This window comes from Scardinius erythrophthalmus, assembly GCF_964197995.2.
Source record: "Scardinius erythrophthalmus genome assembly, chromosome: 11".
NCBI classification, from domain to species: Eukaryota; Metazoa; Chordata; class Actinopteri; order Cypriniformes; family Leuciscidae; genus Scardinius; species Scardinius erythrophthalmus.
The window spans coordinates 36,391,492-36,407,766 of NC_138231.1; the positions used below are offsets into that span (position 1 = coordinate 36,391,492).

Below are 16,275 nucleotides of genomic sequence, written 5' to 3' on the forward strand. Positions count from 1 at the left end.
TTATATCTCAAGTAGTTGCATTATTGTTTCAGGGCCTTCCAAAAGTGGGGAAAATACTGCAGCTTTCCGTGACAAGACTAAAATGGTGATCGCACAGGAGGTCGGCTGATTTCCTCATTTTAAACAACACCTTGTTGAGATGGGGGGTGGCTGAGGGATACGGTATCCCCATTTCAGCTACATGAAAGCCTTGTCACAGTGTATTTTGCTCAGAACCATAGCATGGTGTGGCCGTGCAACATAAAGAACAAGGGCCTTCACAGGCTGAGAAGAGGAGGAAAAGGATGTGATTTTATCTGTAATCTTTCTCAACTAGTGAGGACTTGTAATTGAAAGCAGCAAATCTACTTCTTGGTTGTAAGGAGGTGGTGCTAGCAAAGCATACCGTGAAATAGTCATGGTTAAAAGAAAAAGGTATTCAGGTGTTTTTTTTTTTTTTAGGAATCCTTAAATCCTTTTTCATTGTGTAAATTAGGTAATTACACAAAAAAAAAAAAAAAAAAAAACAGAACAAGTGTAAAATGAGAGGAAAGAAGAAGGAAAAGGAAAAAGAACGGGGGGAAAGAGAAAGAAAACAAATAGGGAAAATTACAAATCCGGAAAGGGAAAGGGAAAAGGAACTGGAAAAGCCAGCAAAAGGAACAAGAAAAGTAACAGAAAAAAGTAACAGAAAAAAGTAACAGGAAAAGAAAAGAAAAGAAAAGAAAAGAAAAGAAAAGAAAAGAAAAGAAAAGAAAAGAAAAGAAAAGAAAAGAAAAGAAAAGAAAATGAAACGGGAAAAGTAACAAGAAAAGGAAACGCAAGCAAAAGGAACAAAAGGAAAAGGTACAAAATGAAAAGGAAAGGAAAATAAGATAAACAGTAGAAAGGACAGGAAAAGGACAGGAAAAGCAAGGTGAGAAAGAGCAACAGGAATTGGAATAGGAAACACAAGCAAAAGCAACAAGAGAAGTACAAGGAAAAGAAACGATTATAAGGAAAATGACAAAACAGAAAAGAAAAAGCACAGGAAAGATAAGGCAAGGGAAAAGGAAAAGAAAAGGGAAATGGAAATGGAAGGAATGAAAAAAAGAAGAAGAAAGTAACAGGCCAGAAAACAATTTCCCTGGTAAGCTGGTGTGTCTGTTAGTTTTAGTTTTCAGCTCTGAGCCGCAAAGATTCCGTCTGAGCCCGAGAGCTCAAGACCGGCCCACGGGCACTCAACGGCTCTCTCGTGAACACACTAAGATTAGCACCATCACAAATCACCAAAACAGGAGGACTCTCGGCTGCCTTTTTACGTCTCTGAAGCGGGGAGGGTTTATTTTTACATCCGTGCGATCAGGATTTGTTTATCACGCCGTCTGAGATGCCCAAGTATCCCTGAGTTGTTTACACAAGCAACCAACCAGCAAATTAGGCCTCAAATCAAATGTAGCGCTGTCACGGGGGCCCGCCTGAGAACCTGTCTCCACTCCACCTCTCTGGTTTTACTATGAGTGACATGCACAAACACAGCATTTCTGAGGCCCAAATTCCTGCCCTCCCAACGCTGACGTGCAAATAGTGTCACTGAATTAGTCGAAAAACATGCTACCATTGTGCTAACGCAGTAACCCGCCACCACAGAGATAAATGATAGCTTTGTTTTCCCCTTCCTGACAGCTTTATTTCAGTGGAAGAAAAAGATGAGGCTTGCCCAATTATGCCTCCTTCTGCCATGCTGCATAATGTCTGCTAGCATGTAATCATGACTGAATTAGCGCTACATGACCCCGTGTGCCAGGGACTCTTGAGAGCATGGTAACCAATCTCTGAAACTGACATTGAGACGATATCCTCCACTTAACTGCCCATTTCTGCTCAGAATTGAAAACATGTCCTGCCAACATAACCGCTTGGCTGCTAAATTGCGAAACGGAAAGGAAAAACACTAGCTTAGGCGGGTTTAAAAAGTTAGCAGAAGGACTTGGTGAGCATGAGCTTTATTCGAGCTGCCACGAGCATGAAGGCGAGCTAATGGGATGTGCTTGTTGACATGGGTACGCAGAGCAGGCAACAGCAACCTCATTTACTGCACAAAGAAATTAGTCGGCCCCTTAGAAACACAGGTTGAGGTTAAACAGAACAACAGAGAAAGAGATTAAAACAGCCTGACACTCCTCCCAGAGTCTTTAGCAGGCGGCGGGTGCCAGCGTCAGTAATTTACCTTTCAGTGGTCAAGCTGAAGGGGAAAAAATGGTCTCTCAGCGTTTCTAACACGGTACAAATAATGCAGGATCCACAGTACGGATAATGCTTTGCCACTAAAATACCTCAATTTCTAATATGTATTCTGCATAAGCCAATCGCACAAAAAGCATGCATGTATAGATGATCACAACAAGACAGCAGAATCTTTTATAGGGTTTGGATACTGGTTAAAGCTACACTGTGTAGGATTTTCTCCCAGCTAGCGGTGAAATTGTATATGACTATCAACTGAATATTACTTTCTAGCTCCTCCCATTCCGAAGGCGTTTTAACTCCTACGGTGGCCGTATTATTTCAAATCTGCCGGAAAACGCGAGCAAATCTCGCCCTCGCATTCATCACGGTGTCACTGCGTGTAATAACGCGAAAGGCAAAGCTTGTATGTCTCTCTTTGTCTAATGTATTTTCAAGATGCATGCACAACATGGATTCCGCCATTCGAGCGACTCGTTCGTATGTATTCTAAATGACAGATTACACATTAATGAGAACGTATAATTTTGAAATAACAATGTTTTTTGCTAAAAATCAACTTAAAATATTACACATTGTTGCTTTAAGTTATAGCCTATTTCTTCAAAATCAGCTTCAGCGCTGTTTTTGCCTCTGCAACAGTGAATCCCTTCTCATTTTTAAAGACTTATTAGAGAGATTTAACAACAACCCAGAGGTAAAATTCAAGACAATGTCCAGTTGAACTGCACAAACTGCTGACTTGTCTAAAATTAGCGTACTGACTACAAAATTCAGTCATCCCTCTAGGGAGAGTGAGGAAATGTCCTAATCACAGGCTTTCCTAAAGCAAGTGCTGGTTTTTCTCTCGGTCTTGTGCTGTCAGTTGTTTTCTCTTGTTGGCTTTCTTTCAATGAATTTCCTATAAACTTCTGGGCTGCCCTTTTTAGAATGTTGTATATTATTTTCTGATCTCGGGCTAGGTTCAGAATGGAATAGTACTTATAATACTGAATACTGCACAGAACACACTCGTACTCCCTTGTGAAGTGTGCATAATTGTATTGAATGTGCTGTTGTAGTGTACTTCAAATCTTAATAGTATGTTTAAAAAACTGTACTTGCAGATAATATGAATGAAATAAAAGGCCACTTAAGTGTACTTAAAGAGAGTACATTTTTATGACTATTTCTTAACACCCTTTTTTTATATTAAATTTATATTATATTAATTGTTTTAATAATATTTTGTCATGATTTAAAGCAATTAGCCTAACATGCAATTTAGTGTACATTCAGTTCACACTTAAGTATATTTAAGTCCTTTAAAAGTAAATTATTTCATATATTATATCTTTTTTCATAAAAGCTGCCAAGGATTTATTTTTTTATTTTTTATTTTTTAAAGTAAATAAAATAGTACCCATTATTTCACTATAAATGTTTCAAACTGTAGTATGCCACTTTATTTTCACATGACCTCATAGTATCATGTGAGTGACATCCTGGAAATGCAACATTATTAACAAATTTAATTTTGAGTAAAAAACGAATCTAAACATTTGACATCCAAATCAAATAATGATTTAAATAAATACTAATTAAATCATTGCATTGTGGGATACAGTATCGCATGCGGTGTGCTCTGTTGTATAGGCTACTGCACAATTTTGGCATATGTAGTAGATAATCTGCATATTTCATACATACAGTACATTTTCATAATGTGAATAGAACATATTTATATCAATGATATTATATCATTTCATTTACTTTGAAATTAAATTACACTGTGAGGCAAGAGAAAAGTATATAAACAAGATTAGCATTAGATATTTACTCTTGAATTACATGTAGTACACTTTCTGGCTATGATAAGAAGTAGATATCAATAGACACCATTATTTCCAGTCCCGATGAAAGCAGTCTGAGAGAACCTAAAACCTTTCAAACTCACAAAAAGCCTGTTTCCATGCTGTCAGCCCTTGTGTGGCAAGCATTTTAATCTTTCTTCCTAAGAGGGCGAGAAATCTACCCAACTCCAGGAAACAGACCGAGGGTACAAAGGAAAGGGGAAGAATCAAAAGGCATCAAGAAAGCAACACACCAGGATGGGGTCCAATTTTGGCCCTGTACCCTTTGCATTTCTCCTACAACTGCTAGACTGAGACGAAGAGACTAACGGTTACAGAAAAAAGAGAGAAAGTTGGATTAGAGGGTTGTGAAAATGTCAGATTAAAATGTTAAAAGATGGATCTTATTCCGAGCTATTCGCGCAGTGCCCCACGCATTACTCAGAGCGAACAGGTTGGATTAGGGGTGTGTTCCTGATGCAGACAAGAATCTCATTCATGGCTGCTACCTGTGTGGAGGAGAGATAAGTAGCTTTCCGTCAGAAACAAAGAGAAGATTAGCATTCTCTTACACTGTGCTGAAGGACACACCAGGATGCCCTCTGAAGCCCTCAGAGAGGAACAAGAAAGACTTGTGAAGAAAGAACAGATCAAAGCCTATCAGAGCCCTCTCCTAAATATAGTTAAAATGTTAACATCATGAATTGTGCCAAAACACAGCTGTTCATTTGAAATAGTCTCTTAAGTGCCAGTTATACTCATTTTATAAAAATAGGTTGCATGTTTTCTGGAAAATTAGGCCTATAAATGATAATTGTGAAGGTATATATATATATATATATAAAAAAAAGATGAATAACAAACACTGAGGAAAAGTGTGTGGCACAAACCTTCACGAATAGCAGCTGTTAAATTCATCTGCATGCCACTAAGTTAAATACATTTTACAGTAAATTCAGCAAATATGTAATGGCCTTTTTTGTGTACATAATGGTACAACAATTCTACTCTTTTGCATGCACATTTTAAACAGAAGAGGATAGTAAGGATATATCTCTGCAATTACTGCTGAATGCATTATGCTTTGACAGTCACATTTGTGTTGGCTGGAAGTGGTCATCGTCGTGCCAAGAACAGATCTTTCAACTCGCTCCTCATTTCTCATGTGAGGCAGACTGCAAATAAATGCGATTACACTAAAAATACTCTCTGGACGGTCATGAAATTGTGGCAAAATACTGAAAGGATCTGTAAAATGTTATTGCTGCTAAACAGACCAAAAAAGAAAAAAAAATCCATTACAGTTAAATACAACAGCTCAACTCATCCCCATAGCATCTGCCCAGATGGCTTTCCTGGCATATGATATTTTCTGTGATAGCGGAAAAGGAGGAAACATGAAATGTCACTTTTACAGTGAAAAGGAACACTTTTAGAACAAAGCAGCCTTTTAGGAAAAAAGGATTTGGGCTTTCACCAGAATTTAAAATGCCTTTGAAATGCTTCCTTCCAAGTGTAAATGCTGGTCTTGTTTGCAGCTGATTGCAAAATAGAAAATATAAGCATATCCCAAGACACCTGCACTTCCTCTTCCACGTCATTCGCATTGAAGAAACATTAAAGAAATGAAACCACACATTATTAGCACATTTACATGCAGCCAAATATTCAGTTACTAATCTGATTGATGGCTCTCCAGTTCTGAAAATTTGAATTGGATTCCACAGTTTAAGTTTCATTTAAACAGAACTTTCAGAATTTGAAATCAGATTGGATTCATTCCGATTAACGTAAATGAATGCATGTAAACATACTAACAGCATTCCTTTAATTCCAGAAATTAGCCTATACAGACATCTCGAGTTAGCCCCTCCCCCTTAAAACATGTGTTTTTTTTACCCATATTTTTTCCTTTTGTTTGTGTGCATGTGTGTTACGAAGTCCTGAAGTGAAGCACGGCTGTTAGAAAACTAAGATTTGGTCTTTTCTTGGAAGATAAAAAGTGAAAAATCTCCTTAAGAACACTAACCACAGCTAATCAGATCTAAATCAAACCTCCACCATCAGCAAGATATACCTCACACACACACACTGACACACAGTCTGGATGACTTTGCAGCTTTGACAGAGGAGACTGAATGAACGCACAATGGCGAACCGGCAGAGGTCCCTCATTATAAAGCCAAACGCAGTCGTGACCTGTCCAAACGTGCACGGACGCACACCTATTTGGACAAACGCACAGCCATGCACACCCAAAGCCACACACACACACTCTAATACCTGTCTCTATCCCTGCCTAGAGACTAAACGATACAGCACTCCATCAAATCCCAGCATCACCGCTGGTGATCCATGAAAAATGAACATGTGGCACACATTTCTATCTTCCAATAATCATCTCCTCAGACAAATGATCATTTCATATAGTCTTGATTACTGTGCCGCTCATAGCTGTCCCCACAAAAGCAGAGAACGGTATTACTTTCTAATTTTATTGATTATTTTTTGGCACAATGTGTTCACTTCGAGTTACATTCAGTAATAACTTGGCTGAGAGACAGTGCTCTGTGTGTGTGACATTTCTTCTCCTTAATCTCATTTTATGAGCAGAGAGAATTTAGTCTGCTTCTCATTAGCAAACAGCATCTCGGCCCCAGCAGAGCACCGCAAATGTAGAAAGATTTTGAATGTGAATTTAGAAAGCTTCAAAAAGCATTCAATTCGTTTAAACGTGGGATCTCATAGTATTCGATTGTAAAAGTACACTGTGACTTCCGAAAAACATAAAAATTAGTAATGCCTTGTACACAAAACTGCCAAATTTCTCATTAATTTGATATTTTTCCATGAGGGGTTCTGTTGATCGCATTGCAATCATGTCCTAAAAAAGATAATTATATGACTACAAATAAAAATAAAAATGTCTGATTATTTACAATATATATAAACAATTTCTTCTGCCATGTATTCAAACTTTCCCCTAGTAAATTGGATTCGTTCAAAATCTTTAAAATGCTGTAACTTACTCTTATAATCACAAAACATCTGATAACAAATAACCAGCCACTTTCTGGTATAAGATACACAAACTCTACTTTGCTTTTGAATGGAAAAGCGCAAAACATGAGCTTCCTCAATCCAACAGCGTTCGAAGCATGTTATTTCTGTCATGTGTAATGCAAAACTAAAGTTCAGCAATCTACTAAAACTCAATGAAGCTGAACATGACTCAGCAGAAAAATGTGGCGTTCCATCAAACGCACATATTTTGACAGCGCGAATAAAAATACTGCAGCGATGGGAAATAAATAGTCCATGTGAATAGCCAGGAATCTTTGTCGTTTAGCTAGCAACGTTGTGATTTCCTGGTGTCACCAGGGTCGCTCACGGGCTGGGCACGGGGTCAGTGAATATTAACTTCATTTACACATGGTTGCAAACAGAGCAGCTTGCACAATGCAGGCCTGCCTGCTCTGCTTAGTAACGTGAGCAGCCGAGCTGACAGGTCACTGCCAGGCTGGAAGATGGATGAGCGGAGCAGTTGACCCTTGGCTTGCCTGAGGAGCCAGCTCTATGGCTTCTTTCCCCTGCAAACAAAGACCCCCTACTAGCAACCGCCCTGCTCACAACTCCAGCAGCACTAACAGGTCCCGACATCTCCATCAACCCTTGCATGCACACAAACACACAAGCAGATTTTGATAGGCTTAGTCTTTTTAGCCCGACACACCCGGCGAAACACTCTTTTATGCATGCATTCACACACATGCGGCCCACACTATGGGCAGCTTACCCCCTTTAGCAGCCTAAACGCTGGCACACACACTTCTCTTTTCGAATTGCTCTCTGCTCATCCGTACTAATGGATGCAATTGGACAAGCGGACACTGTGTTAAAAGCAACAAAGCAGCCGTGTGTGTGTGTGTGTGTGTGTGTGTGTTCGGAGCAGCTCTGGCCCGAGGCGACTGGGTGAAAGTGATATGTGACCAGGTTGAAGGCCTTAACACTCAGTGAGCATCAGGGAGGGTCTGTTGTCAGAGGGACTCTCCTCTGGGAGAGCAGCAGAGCAGGAGACTCAGCAGCTCAATCTCTCCCTAAGAGCAAAATCAATAACTTATTACATAACTGCACACTTTTCTCCTTTACAGAGTGAGAGAGAAGGAAGGAAGAAGTCTTAGGAGGCTTGTTCTAGTATGAAAATGTCTTGCTAATATCACAACTAGGACTTCAGAAAATGACATGGGAGCCATTGGCGCTTTAATGAATCATTTAAGAGCCAAATAACTTTTAGTTGACAAATTACAGAATCACTCGGTTGTTCAGAAGTGCTGATGTTCATTTTTGTCAACTGCTGTGGTGTAGATCCACAGGGATGTGTATTAAACGCTAAGAATTTATTCTCACAACTGTTAGAAGATCAGTTGGTGTGTGGAAAAAGGATGTGTAGTAAACATAGGCTAACTGATTCGATTCAACCTTACTTGGATTCAGTACGCTAGACAATAACCGATATTTTGTGTAACATATCTGAAGAATAATATTTTACAACAAAACTCTTTTGTGAAAAAGTATCTTTAAAAACATTCAGTAATTAGAGAATGTATACGATTCTCTGCACATTTTGAATCAGATATATCTGAAGAATAACTTTAGTCAGTGAACCACATAGCTGCTCTGAACGATTCACTGTGTGAGTGAGCGATTCTAACTGCTAAGTTGCCTGTTAGCTCAAGACTGATTCATTAAAAAGAACCAGTTCAAAAGGCACATTTGTACATGAATCAAAAAAAAATTCGATTTTTTTTTTCTTTTATTTAATTATGAATGACAGTATGTTAACCATTTGTCATTTAACCTTAGAACTTTCTTTTTTATCCAGTGAAACAACAGGAAATGTGATTGTGAACATGAAGCAACTACAACACATCAATAACTGAACTACAGCCAACTGACAGCCTTGACAACACAGCACAATGACAGCTCCCCTCGTGTTCAAAGCCACTTTCCATCTGACAAAACCAAGGGGGAAAAACAAACAGTGCTCCGAGAGCATGCTGCTGTTCTCCAAGACCCTGACTGGCCGAGAAGGCCATTATCCATCAGCAGATGATTCTAACCCTGACAGCCTCGGACCCAACGGGCTTCCCTGAGGAACTCGCCTCCATTTGAATAATTAAGCCCATTTACAGTTCTCTAACGGATGACCGTTTGTAGCCTTTACTTTCACACCTTATCAATCACTTGCATGTCAAGCCTTTATACAATCCACCCACCCCCAACTCCTGGTGGCATCATTTGAAATGCAAAGCACGGTCTTCACTGAGCCTGGGTCTTGCTCTTGCGTCCCTCCACCTCTGCTACTTCTGCAGCTTGTCTCCACAGCTATTGCCCTCCTTCTGTGTTCTGGCAATCCATCAGGCTTTGACTAACTTCTGTCCAACTATTTGACATCTGGGAGATGGATGGTGTCAGCGCTTGCCGTTGCCAGTACCTCCTCCTGTTAGCATGTTAGCCAACGCTAGCTTGTTTTTCCCCTTAGAATAATAAACAGAGGCTTGCCTTGTAAATAACGCAAACTGGGTCAACTATCGGTTAATATTATGCATTTTGTTAGACAAGATACAGTTATTAATGTGATGTGATTGAGCAACATACATTCCACGGATTGTTCGCAAAAGCTTAACAGAAACAAAGAGATCAATGTTGGTCTACAAGAACTCCTTTTTTTTTGCCTCCAAAGGACTTAGTGTCTCCATTTTCTCTGAGTAGACACTGTTGAACAGAGCTTCGCAAATGAATAGCCGCTATTTTTACTTGAGCTCTATGCAAATAAACTCTGGCATGCTGCAGAACACTTCAGATTCCTTTTTTTCACTCATAACACTGATTCTTGTAACTGCAATGAGTAGATCTCTAGAAAAGCAGGCAGGAGTGAAGCCTTGCATTGAGACTTGCATGAGTACCATGAAATTATTTGACAAGAGCGAGGGATGGAGTCTGTATGACTTTTTCTTCAGTGAGATGATATTTTGAAGGTTGTGGCCGTAAAAAAGAAGTCAATATGGTCCAAAACAATATTGGAGCCCATTCACTTTCGTTGTTTAAAAATTACTTATTTATGTTCCACAGAAGAAAGAAACAACTTAAATGATTTGACATAATTTTTTGTGTGTTAACTATTCCTATCAAAGGACAGTTTTAGAGTTAGACATTTTATAAGTTTGTGCCTTCTCAAACACATCACAACAGCTAAAGTCATCCGCCTACCGCAAGTATGTAGAAAAGCAATTAAAATACTGTGCCAACGGATGTGTGTCCTGTGCGAACGGCTGTTTAGAGGAAGAGGGGGAGAAAGGAGGAAGAAATGAAAGACACACAATCCTCCATCAGGCATCTGATGAATGAGATGGTCAAAACATGCATTTTCATGGCCTCCTTAGGTTTCCCCACTCAATTTTTAATGCAAGACATTTTAGACTTTGTTCCGTATGCATGAACGTCTGCTTGTGTGCTTGTTCTTATTTAAATAGTGTGGATTTTATAACAGAACACTGTGAGATGGTGTAAAAACAGGAGCTTTCGAAAGCTTCAGGGTCACAGTGCCTTGGCCGAGCCCCTGAGGGGAGGAAGAGAAAGAGAAGATAAAGAAAAAGAGAGAGCTGCAACATGAGCTGTATACTCCTGGAAAGATCAGTCCTCCCATATTAAAAAGACCCCTGTCACTCACAGGCCTTCAGCCCCAGATACCGTGCACTGCATTACTGTTTCCCTGAAAGAGGGGGAAAACACACCAGTATTTTTCAGTCTGGTTGCTGCTCGGGGGGAACACTGAACAGGCAATTTAATATCGGGAAGATCGCTAAGAGGAAGTGCTGATGCGGCAGTCTCATGCTCATTTTATTTAGATTAACTACTGTGGTAATATCACAGCCACTCATGCCAGGAGCGACGCACAACTCATAAAGTGACAATGGAAGGGGGCAGGAATCTAAATGGGTGACAGGGTTCGTTTGTCGCCAGCTCTGAGAGAAACACGCGACATTGTTTTTGAGGAATGCAAGATGGCTTTGTGAACACTGATTAATTCACAGGAAAAGCAATCGAGATTTTCTGAAAGTTTGGCGTTGCTTCACTATTTAGTTTTTTATTTAATTTCTTTTTTATTTAATTTTTTTCTTTGAGTGAGTAAAAATTCCAGAATGTTTAATAGGTTAAAAAGGGTGGAATTGTAAAAAAAGACATAAAAGGCACCCTTTTATTATGCTTAATGTGTGCCAAATAGCCCATATTACATAGAAGCACCATCAACTTTCTCCTTTGCTCCCTTTCTGGCTTTTGAAATAGCTTTCAGCTTTCCAGCAACCTCTCAGCGTGAAACAGCCTTGCCCATTTTAGCTTTTGATAACATAATAGTGTTCTGAAGCACCCTTTACGTGATAACTTAATGATGTAGACGTGTATGTGCACCGCATAAAAGCTATCCAAGCCTTCCGGAGATATCTGATTAATCATTACTGGTCTGCACACTTGATAATCTATAGGTGGAGGAGGTGACCGATTGGCAGAAAAAAGGCTGGACGGCCACTTAAACCACACAAAACCAAGAGGTCCTCTACCGAAGATCCTAATCATGTGTCATGTGACTGCCAAAAAAACAATGCTTAGCACCATTAGTGACAGTGATGGCACTGGGAGTGTTTTAGTCTTAATTGCAGAGTATATCAGAGGCCACTGTAATTGTGTTTTTCTGTTCGGACACTTCTTAAATAACCCAGAGTCTCCGCTGTTTATTTTTTCTTTCTGTCAGGGTCATTTCAAAGGTCCGGAGAAGGACCCGGCGTCAGGGCTGAACCTCCTCCGGACGCGGTGTCATTTGCGAGCGATTGGTTTGGCTCGGTGCCAAATGGAAAGAGAAGAAAAGAGACGAAGAAAGAGAGCAGGGCTGTTTCTGAGAGCTAAGCTGGAGTGCTAGTTATCATTTAATTCCAGTGTCAATGTGCATAAGGCTATAAATTAAGAGCCCACAAATCAAACTACTAACAGGGATTCCAATTATTGTTCCAAGGATTTTGCACCCACATTTAATCCATCATTATTATCTCTGCCCAATAAGCATGTTCTTTTTTTTCCGTCCTATTTTTTTTTATTATTAATCGTTCTTCTTTTTCATCATGTTTTGTTTTGTTATTGCATTGCTTTGCTGTAATTCGGAATAATTACCTCACATTGGGATAATTCTATGCTTGGGCGCTCAGTCAGCCAATTAGAACAAGGATTGTCTTGGTAAATGGACACATAAGCAAGTCTTGCACATAATAATAACTTATTAATTGCTCCATTGTCCTCTCTACTGTTGCATGCAAGGTTAATCAGTGTCACTCTAAAGCATGCCAACAGATGTGTGCAAATGAAAATAAAGTACTCACGTTCACACGCATCTCCCTTCTGGTGAAATCCAGCTTTGCATATACATTTCCCAATGGGAACCAGCCATTCTCCTTCTGCACTGCAGTGCATTTTGGGAGAGTTGTCGGCCTCCTCCTCTGCGTCGTTGACGCACATACCCTCCACTTCCACCAGCGACGAAAACTCTGACCCTGTCACCGTATCTGGGAACGTGGCCAGGTTCTCAATAATCGACCAACACTTCTTGTAATACACTTTGACGGAGACCAAAGCGATGCAGGCACCTACATCCTGGAAGGCCAGGTAGAAGCCTCGGCGGGAGAGGGGCCCGATTATACGCACCTCCGTGTTGAGCTTCATCTTTCTTTCCCCCAGGTCACCCTGAGTGAAACTCTCGTCCGCAGCTATAGTGTCAATTTTCACATACTGACTCTCCCTTATATTCCTGCCCACCTCCACGTCGGTTTCCTGGTAGTACAAGTTGAACGTCTCCTTGCAAGAGCCTACCACCCCTGGAAGGCTGTTACAATCCCTCAAGGTAAACTTCAGCTCCACAAAAATCCTCTGGGCATCGCCCTTCTCAATCCAGTTAGTCCGTAGCCAATTGTTCTGATTTGGCTCCATGACCTGGCAGACCTGATATGTGCGAATGGGTGTGTAGTTTTCATCCAAGCCGCTGATCTCTTCCCACTGAGAAAAAGGAAAACGCAGTTAATCATCATTATACTGTGAGCTGAACTAAAATGTTCAGGAATAACCTCAAGGGAGAATGTTTCAGCGTGTTAAAACTGGCCTCTGTGTGAACAAATGCACAACTCCTTGATATAAAATGAGATCTACAAGAATTCATCTGCAGCCAGGTGCTTCGTTTTTTGTTTTGTTTTTTTTCTTTGCATACATTGAGAATTTAAAATATCTGTATTGTATTAATCTAAAATATTTATTTTTAGTGTCTGCGATTTTATGCGCATTCCTGATCATTGTTGGTATCAGTCAATCAATGCAAACACTAATAAGCACATTAGAATGATTTAAAATATTTGTTTAAATAATATTAGAAATGTTTTGTTGCAAAAAAATGTATACAATAGTAATAATGTACACCACTATTATTCTAAAATGTGGAAACATTTTAAATGGTAAAGTCGTAAAATCCCACTACAAAGTTTTGTCAAGTATCCGAACGTTGTGCTTCTTGCGTTAACATCAAAAATAAACTGGTTTTAATTTCTAAAAATTATTAAATATATGACTCAAACCGACTACTTTAATTTTCTGGGTTTCTCTTGAACAACTTCCACCTGGAAGGCTTAAATTCCATGTACGCTAGACACTTGTTGGCTGTTTCTTTCACTATTTGGTTTAACTAAACTAAAAATTACAATGCTGTATTTTTCTAAATTCTCTAAATAACTCTAAATAAGAAATATAGCAATCAAACCACCTGATAACCAATCTGATAAAATCTGAATCCTAAACGTTTAAATTGCTGTAACTTTTTTAGTTGAGTTTTAAGTATGTTGTGTTCAAATCAAGTGTTTAAAAACCTACACGACTTTTAAAAACACCAACAGCAGCATAATAAAGAATTTAACACATTAATTTACAAAGTTCAGCAAAAGATCACTTAGTTGACCTTAGTTGCACTACTCTAAAACAAATGCGTTTGTATTTTACACGCCTTCCTTAAACCTTTATAAACTAACGCTAGTTGAGGATTAACAACAACAAACAACTTTTTAAAGTAACAAAACCACCTTCATATAAAGTAAGACCAAATTACCATTGTTTAGCGTTTTAGAAACATTGTGATGTGGTGCAAAGACTCACAATAGAAGAAAGAAATAAAACACCACATAATTCTAGGTTGCACTTAAAATACTACAAGCAGTAAGCGCATTACAGAGGTGAAAATCATAAATGTTTGTGTGTAAAGACAAAGTTGTAAAGTTTCCAGCTTACCCCGCTTGGAGGAGACGATATCCATTCCAGCTCTGTCTGCTGCGCCTTTGAATCCAGCAGGATCACTGCCGACGACACAGAAAGCGCACACTTAGGCTACAATAATGCATCTTTAATTGTGATAAATGTTTGGCACACATCTCGCGCATATTCCAGAAGCATTTTACATCGCGGTCGAGCGGAGAGACAGACTAAAAGTGAGAGAGTGCGCGAGTTTGACCCATTTTCAGCAAACATCGGTGGAGATTTATGACAATAAGTACCTTACACCTCTGAAACCTGTGCGACACCTGTTCGTGTGTCAATATAACCGACTTTATCTCTTGGTGTGCGATACAAAAATCGTTAAAGTTCCTTCGTTTGGACCGTTGAGGAGATTACGCGGATCCGCGCGCGCATGGGTTAAGAACGCGTCGAAATCAGCCGCTAGTTTGTTATTTAAATAAATTTCATTGAGGCGATATCTGTTTTTTGTGTGATCATATGATTAAATAAATCTGATTAAATAATAAAATAATTAATCCAATGAAATATTGTCATTAAAAAACTCTCAAAAGGGCATTAGCTGAGATCTGGACCTTAATTAAAAAACAAATAAAAATAATTTAATAAATAAATTCGTCACTGAGTATGTTGAGTAATCAATACACATCTAATTGAACAACAGCAAACAGCCATAAGCTCAACTGGACGTATTTATAGCCTACCATAGCTATTGAATGATCCTTTAATTTCGTATTTCGGTAAGGATCCACGATTCCTTCGGCTTAGGCTATGCTATAATATAGTCGATGTAGATGTGTGATATAGCCTACTTATTTGCAGTACAGACATGTAAGCTAGAAACCTGCTAAATCTGTCTACTCGATAACTTGGTAATACAGAAGCAGATCGATTATTGCTTGATGATTGCAGGAGGTTTTCATCTCAGACAATTCCTTTACTCTAACTGAAGATGATCCCATGAGTGTTTTAAAATAATAACGTGGTATGTTGCAGTCCAGTTGCAGAATTAACTGTATACTGCCTGGTTGGTTAACATTAAGGCACATAAAGCAGATCTTTTCAAGTTTGTTATCGCTTTTGTTTGCAGTAAATGGAAGTCACGTAGTGTTTCCTGATGAAATGAGACCGTGATAACGAGGCGATACAGAGCTGTGATGTTTCATCTTAACCAGATAAGTATAATTTGTCTATCACGTTTTTATGTCAAGTTGCGATGTGCAGTTGTAAATTACACGTCTTCGTGTCTGATTAGCGAAAGTCTGTGCGTCAAGGAACTAAATACTCATGAAATCAGACACAGTCAAGCGTATATCGTTGTCTAATGTGTGATAAATTAAAAACTATTGTCTGACAGACTGTCGATTCTGTATATGTTGTAACTGCTGGTTTGTTCGGTGCTTGCGCTCGCGCTGTCAGGATGCAATAAAGGAAACTTTAGCACTCACCCTCTCTCGTGTTCTGTGCTATTCCAGTGTTCACATAAAAACATAAATGAAGGCAAAATATAGTCCACAAACACGAAACTGAGGTGCAAACCATGGTGCAATTGAAAGTTGGCTAAACAGTGTGCGCTTTTTCCAACGCGGCGTTCCCTTCCCATTGACGACGCTCCAGCACCAGCTCTGTGTGAATAAACCAGCCGTCTCTCACTCAAATAGCATCGGCAGCTGAGGGGCGGGGCTTAGAACATTCAGCGTGTCACTCACTTTGACTGACAGAGAGCACACCCACATTAGGCGCGCGAAAGGCTTTCGGTGTAAACACGCGGACGAATCACTTTAAAGCGAAGGCGGATCCTCAATTTTAGTCTAAACCAGACGAGTGTGGATTCACAAACTTTAAAATTAGTAGGGCAATGTAA

The 16,275-nt window shown here is 39.4% G+C and overlaps 1 protein-coding gene across 5 annotated transcripts in view; it reads right to left on the reverse strand.

The window, feature by feature from the left end:
• The window catches only part of epha7 (eph receptor A7), a 66,811-nt gene extending 50,745 nt beyond the window's left edge, over positions 1-16,066 (reverse strand). For 4 of the 5 annotated variants that reach the window (XM_081378580.1, XM_081378579.1, XM_081378578.1 and 1 more), the window contains exons 1-3: positions 15,860-16,049; positions 14,409-14,473; positions 12,467-13,136 (exon numbers count right to left, since the gene is read on the reverse strand). In XM_081378580.1, coding sequence (XP_081234706.1) covers positions 12,467-13,136; positions 14,409-14,473; positions 15,860-15,953 — 829 coding nt within the window. In that variant the 5' untranslated portion in view covers positions 15,954-16,049. Of the gene's footprint in view, positions 1-12,466; positions 13,137-14,408; positions 14,474-15,859 lie in introns of all 5 variants that reach the window. The other variant, XM_081378581.1, reaches the window with a different exon arrangement.
• Between the last annotated feature and the right edge of the window lie 209 nt (positions 16,067-16,275).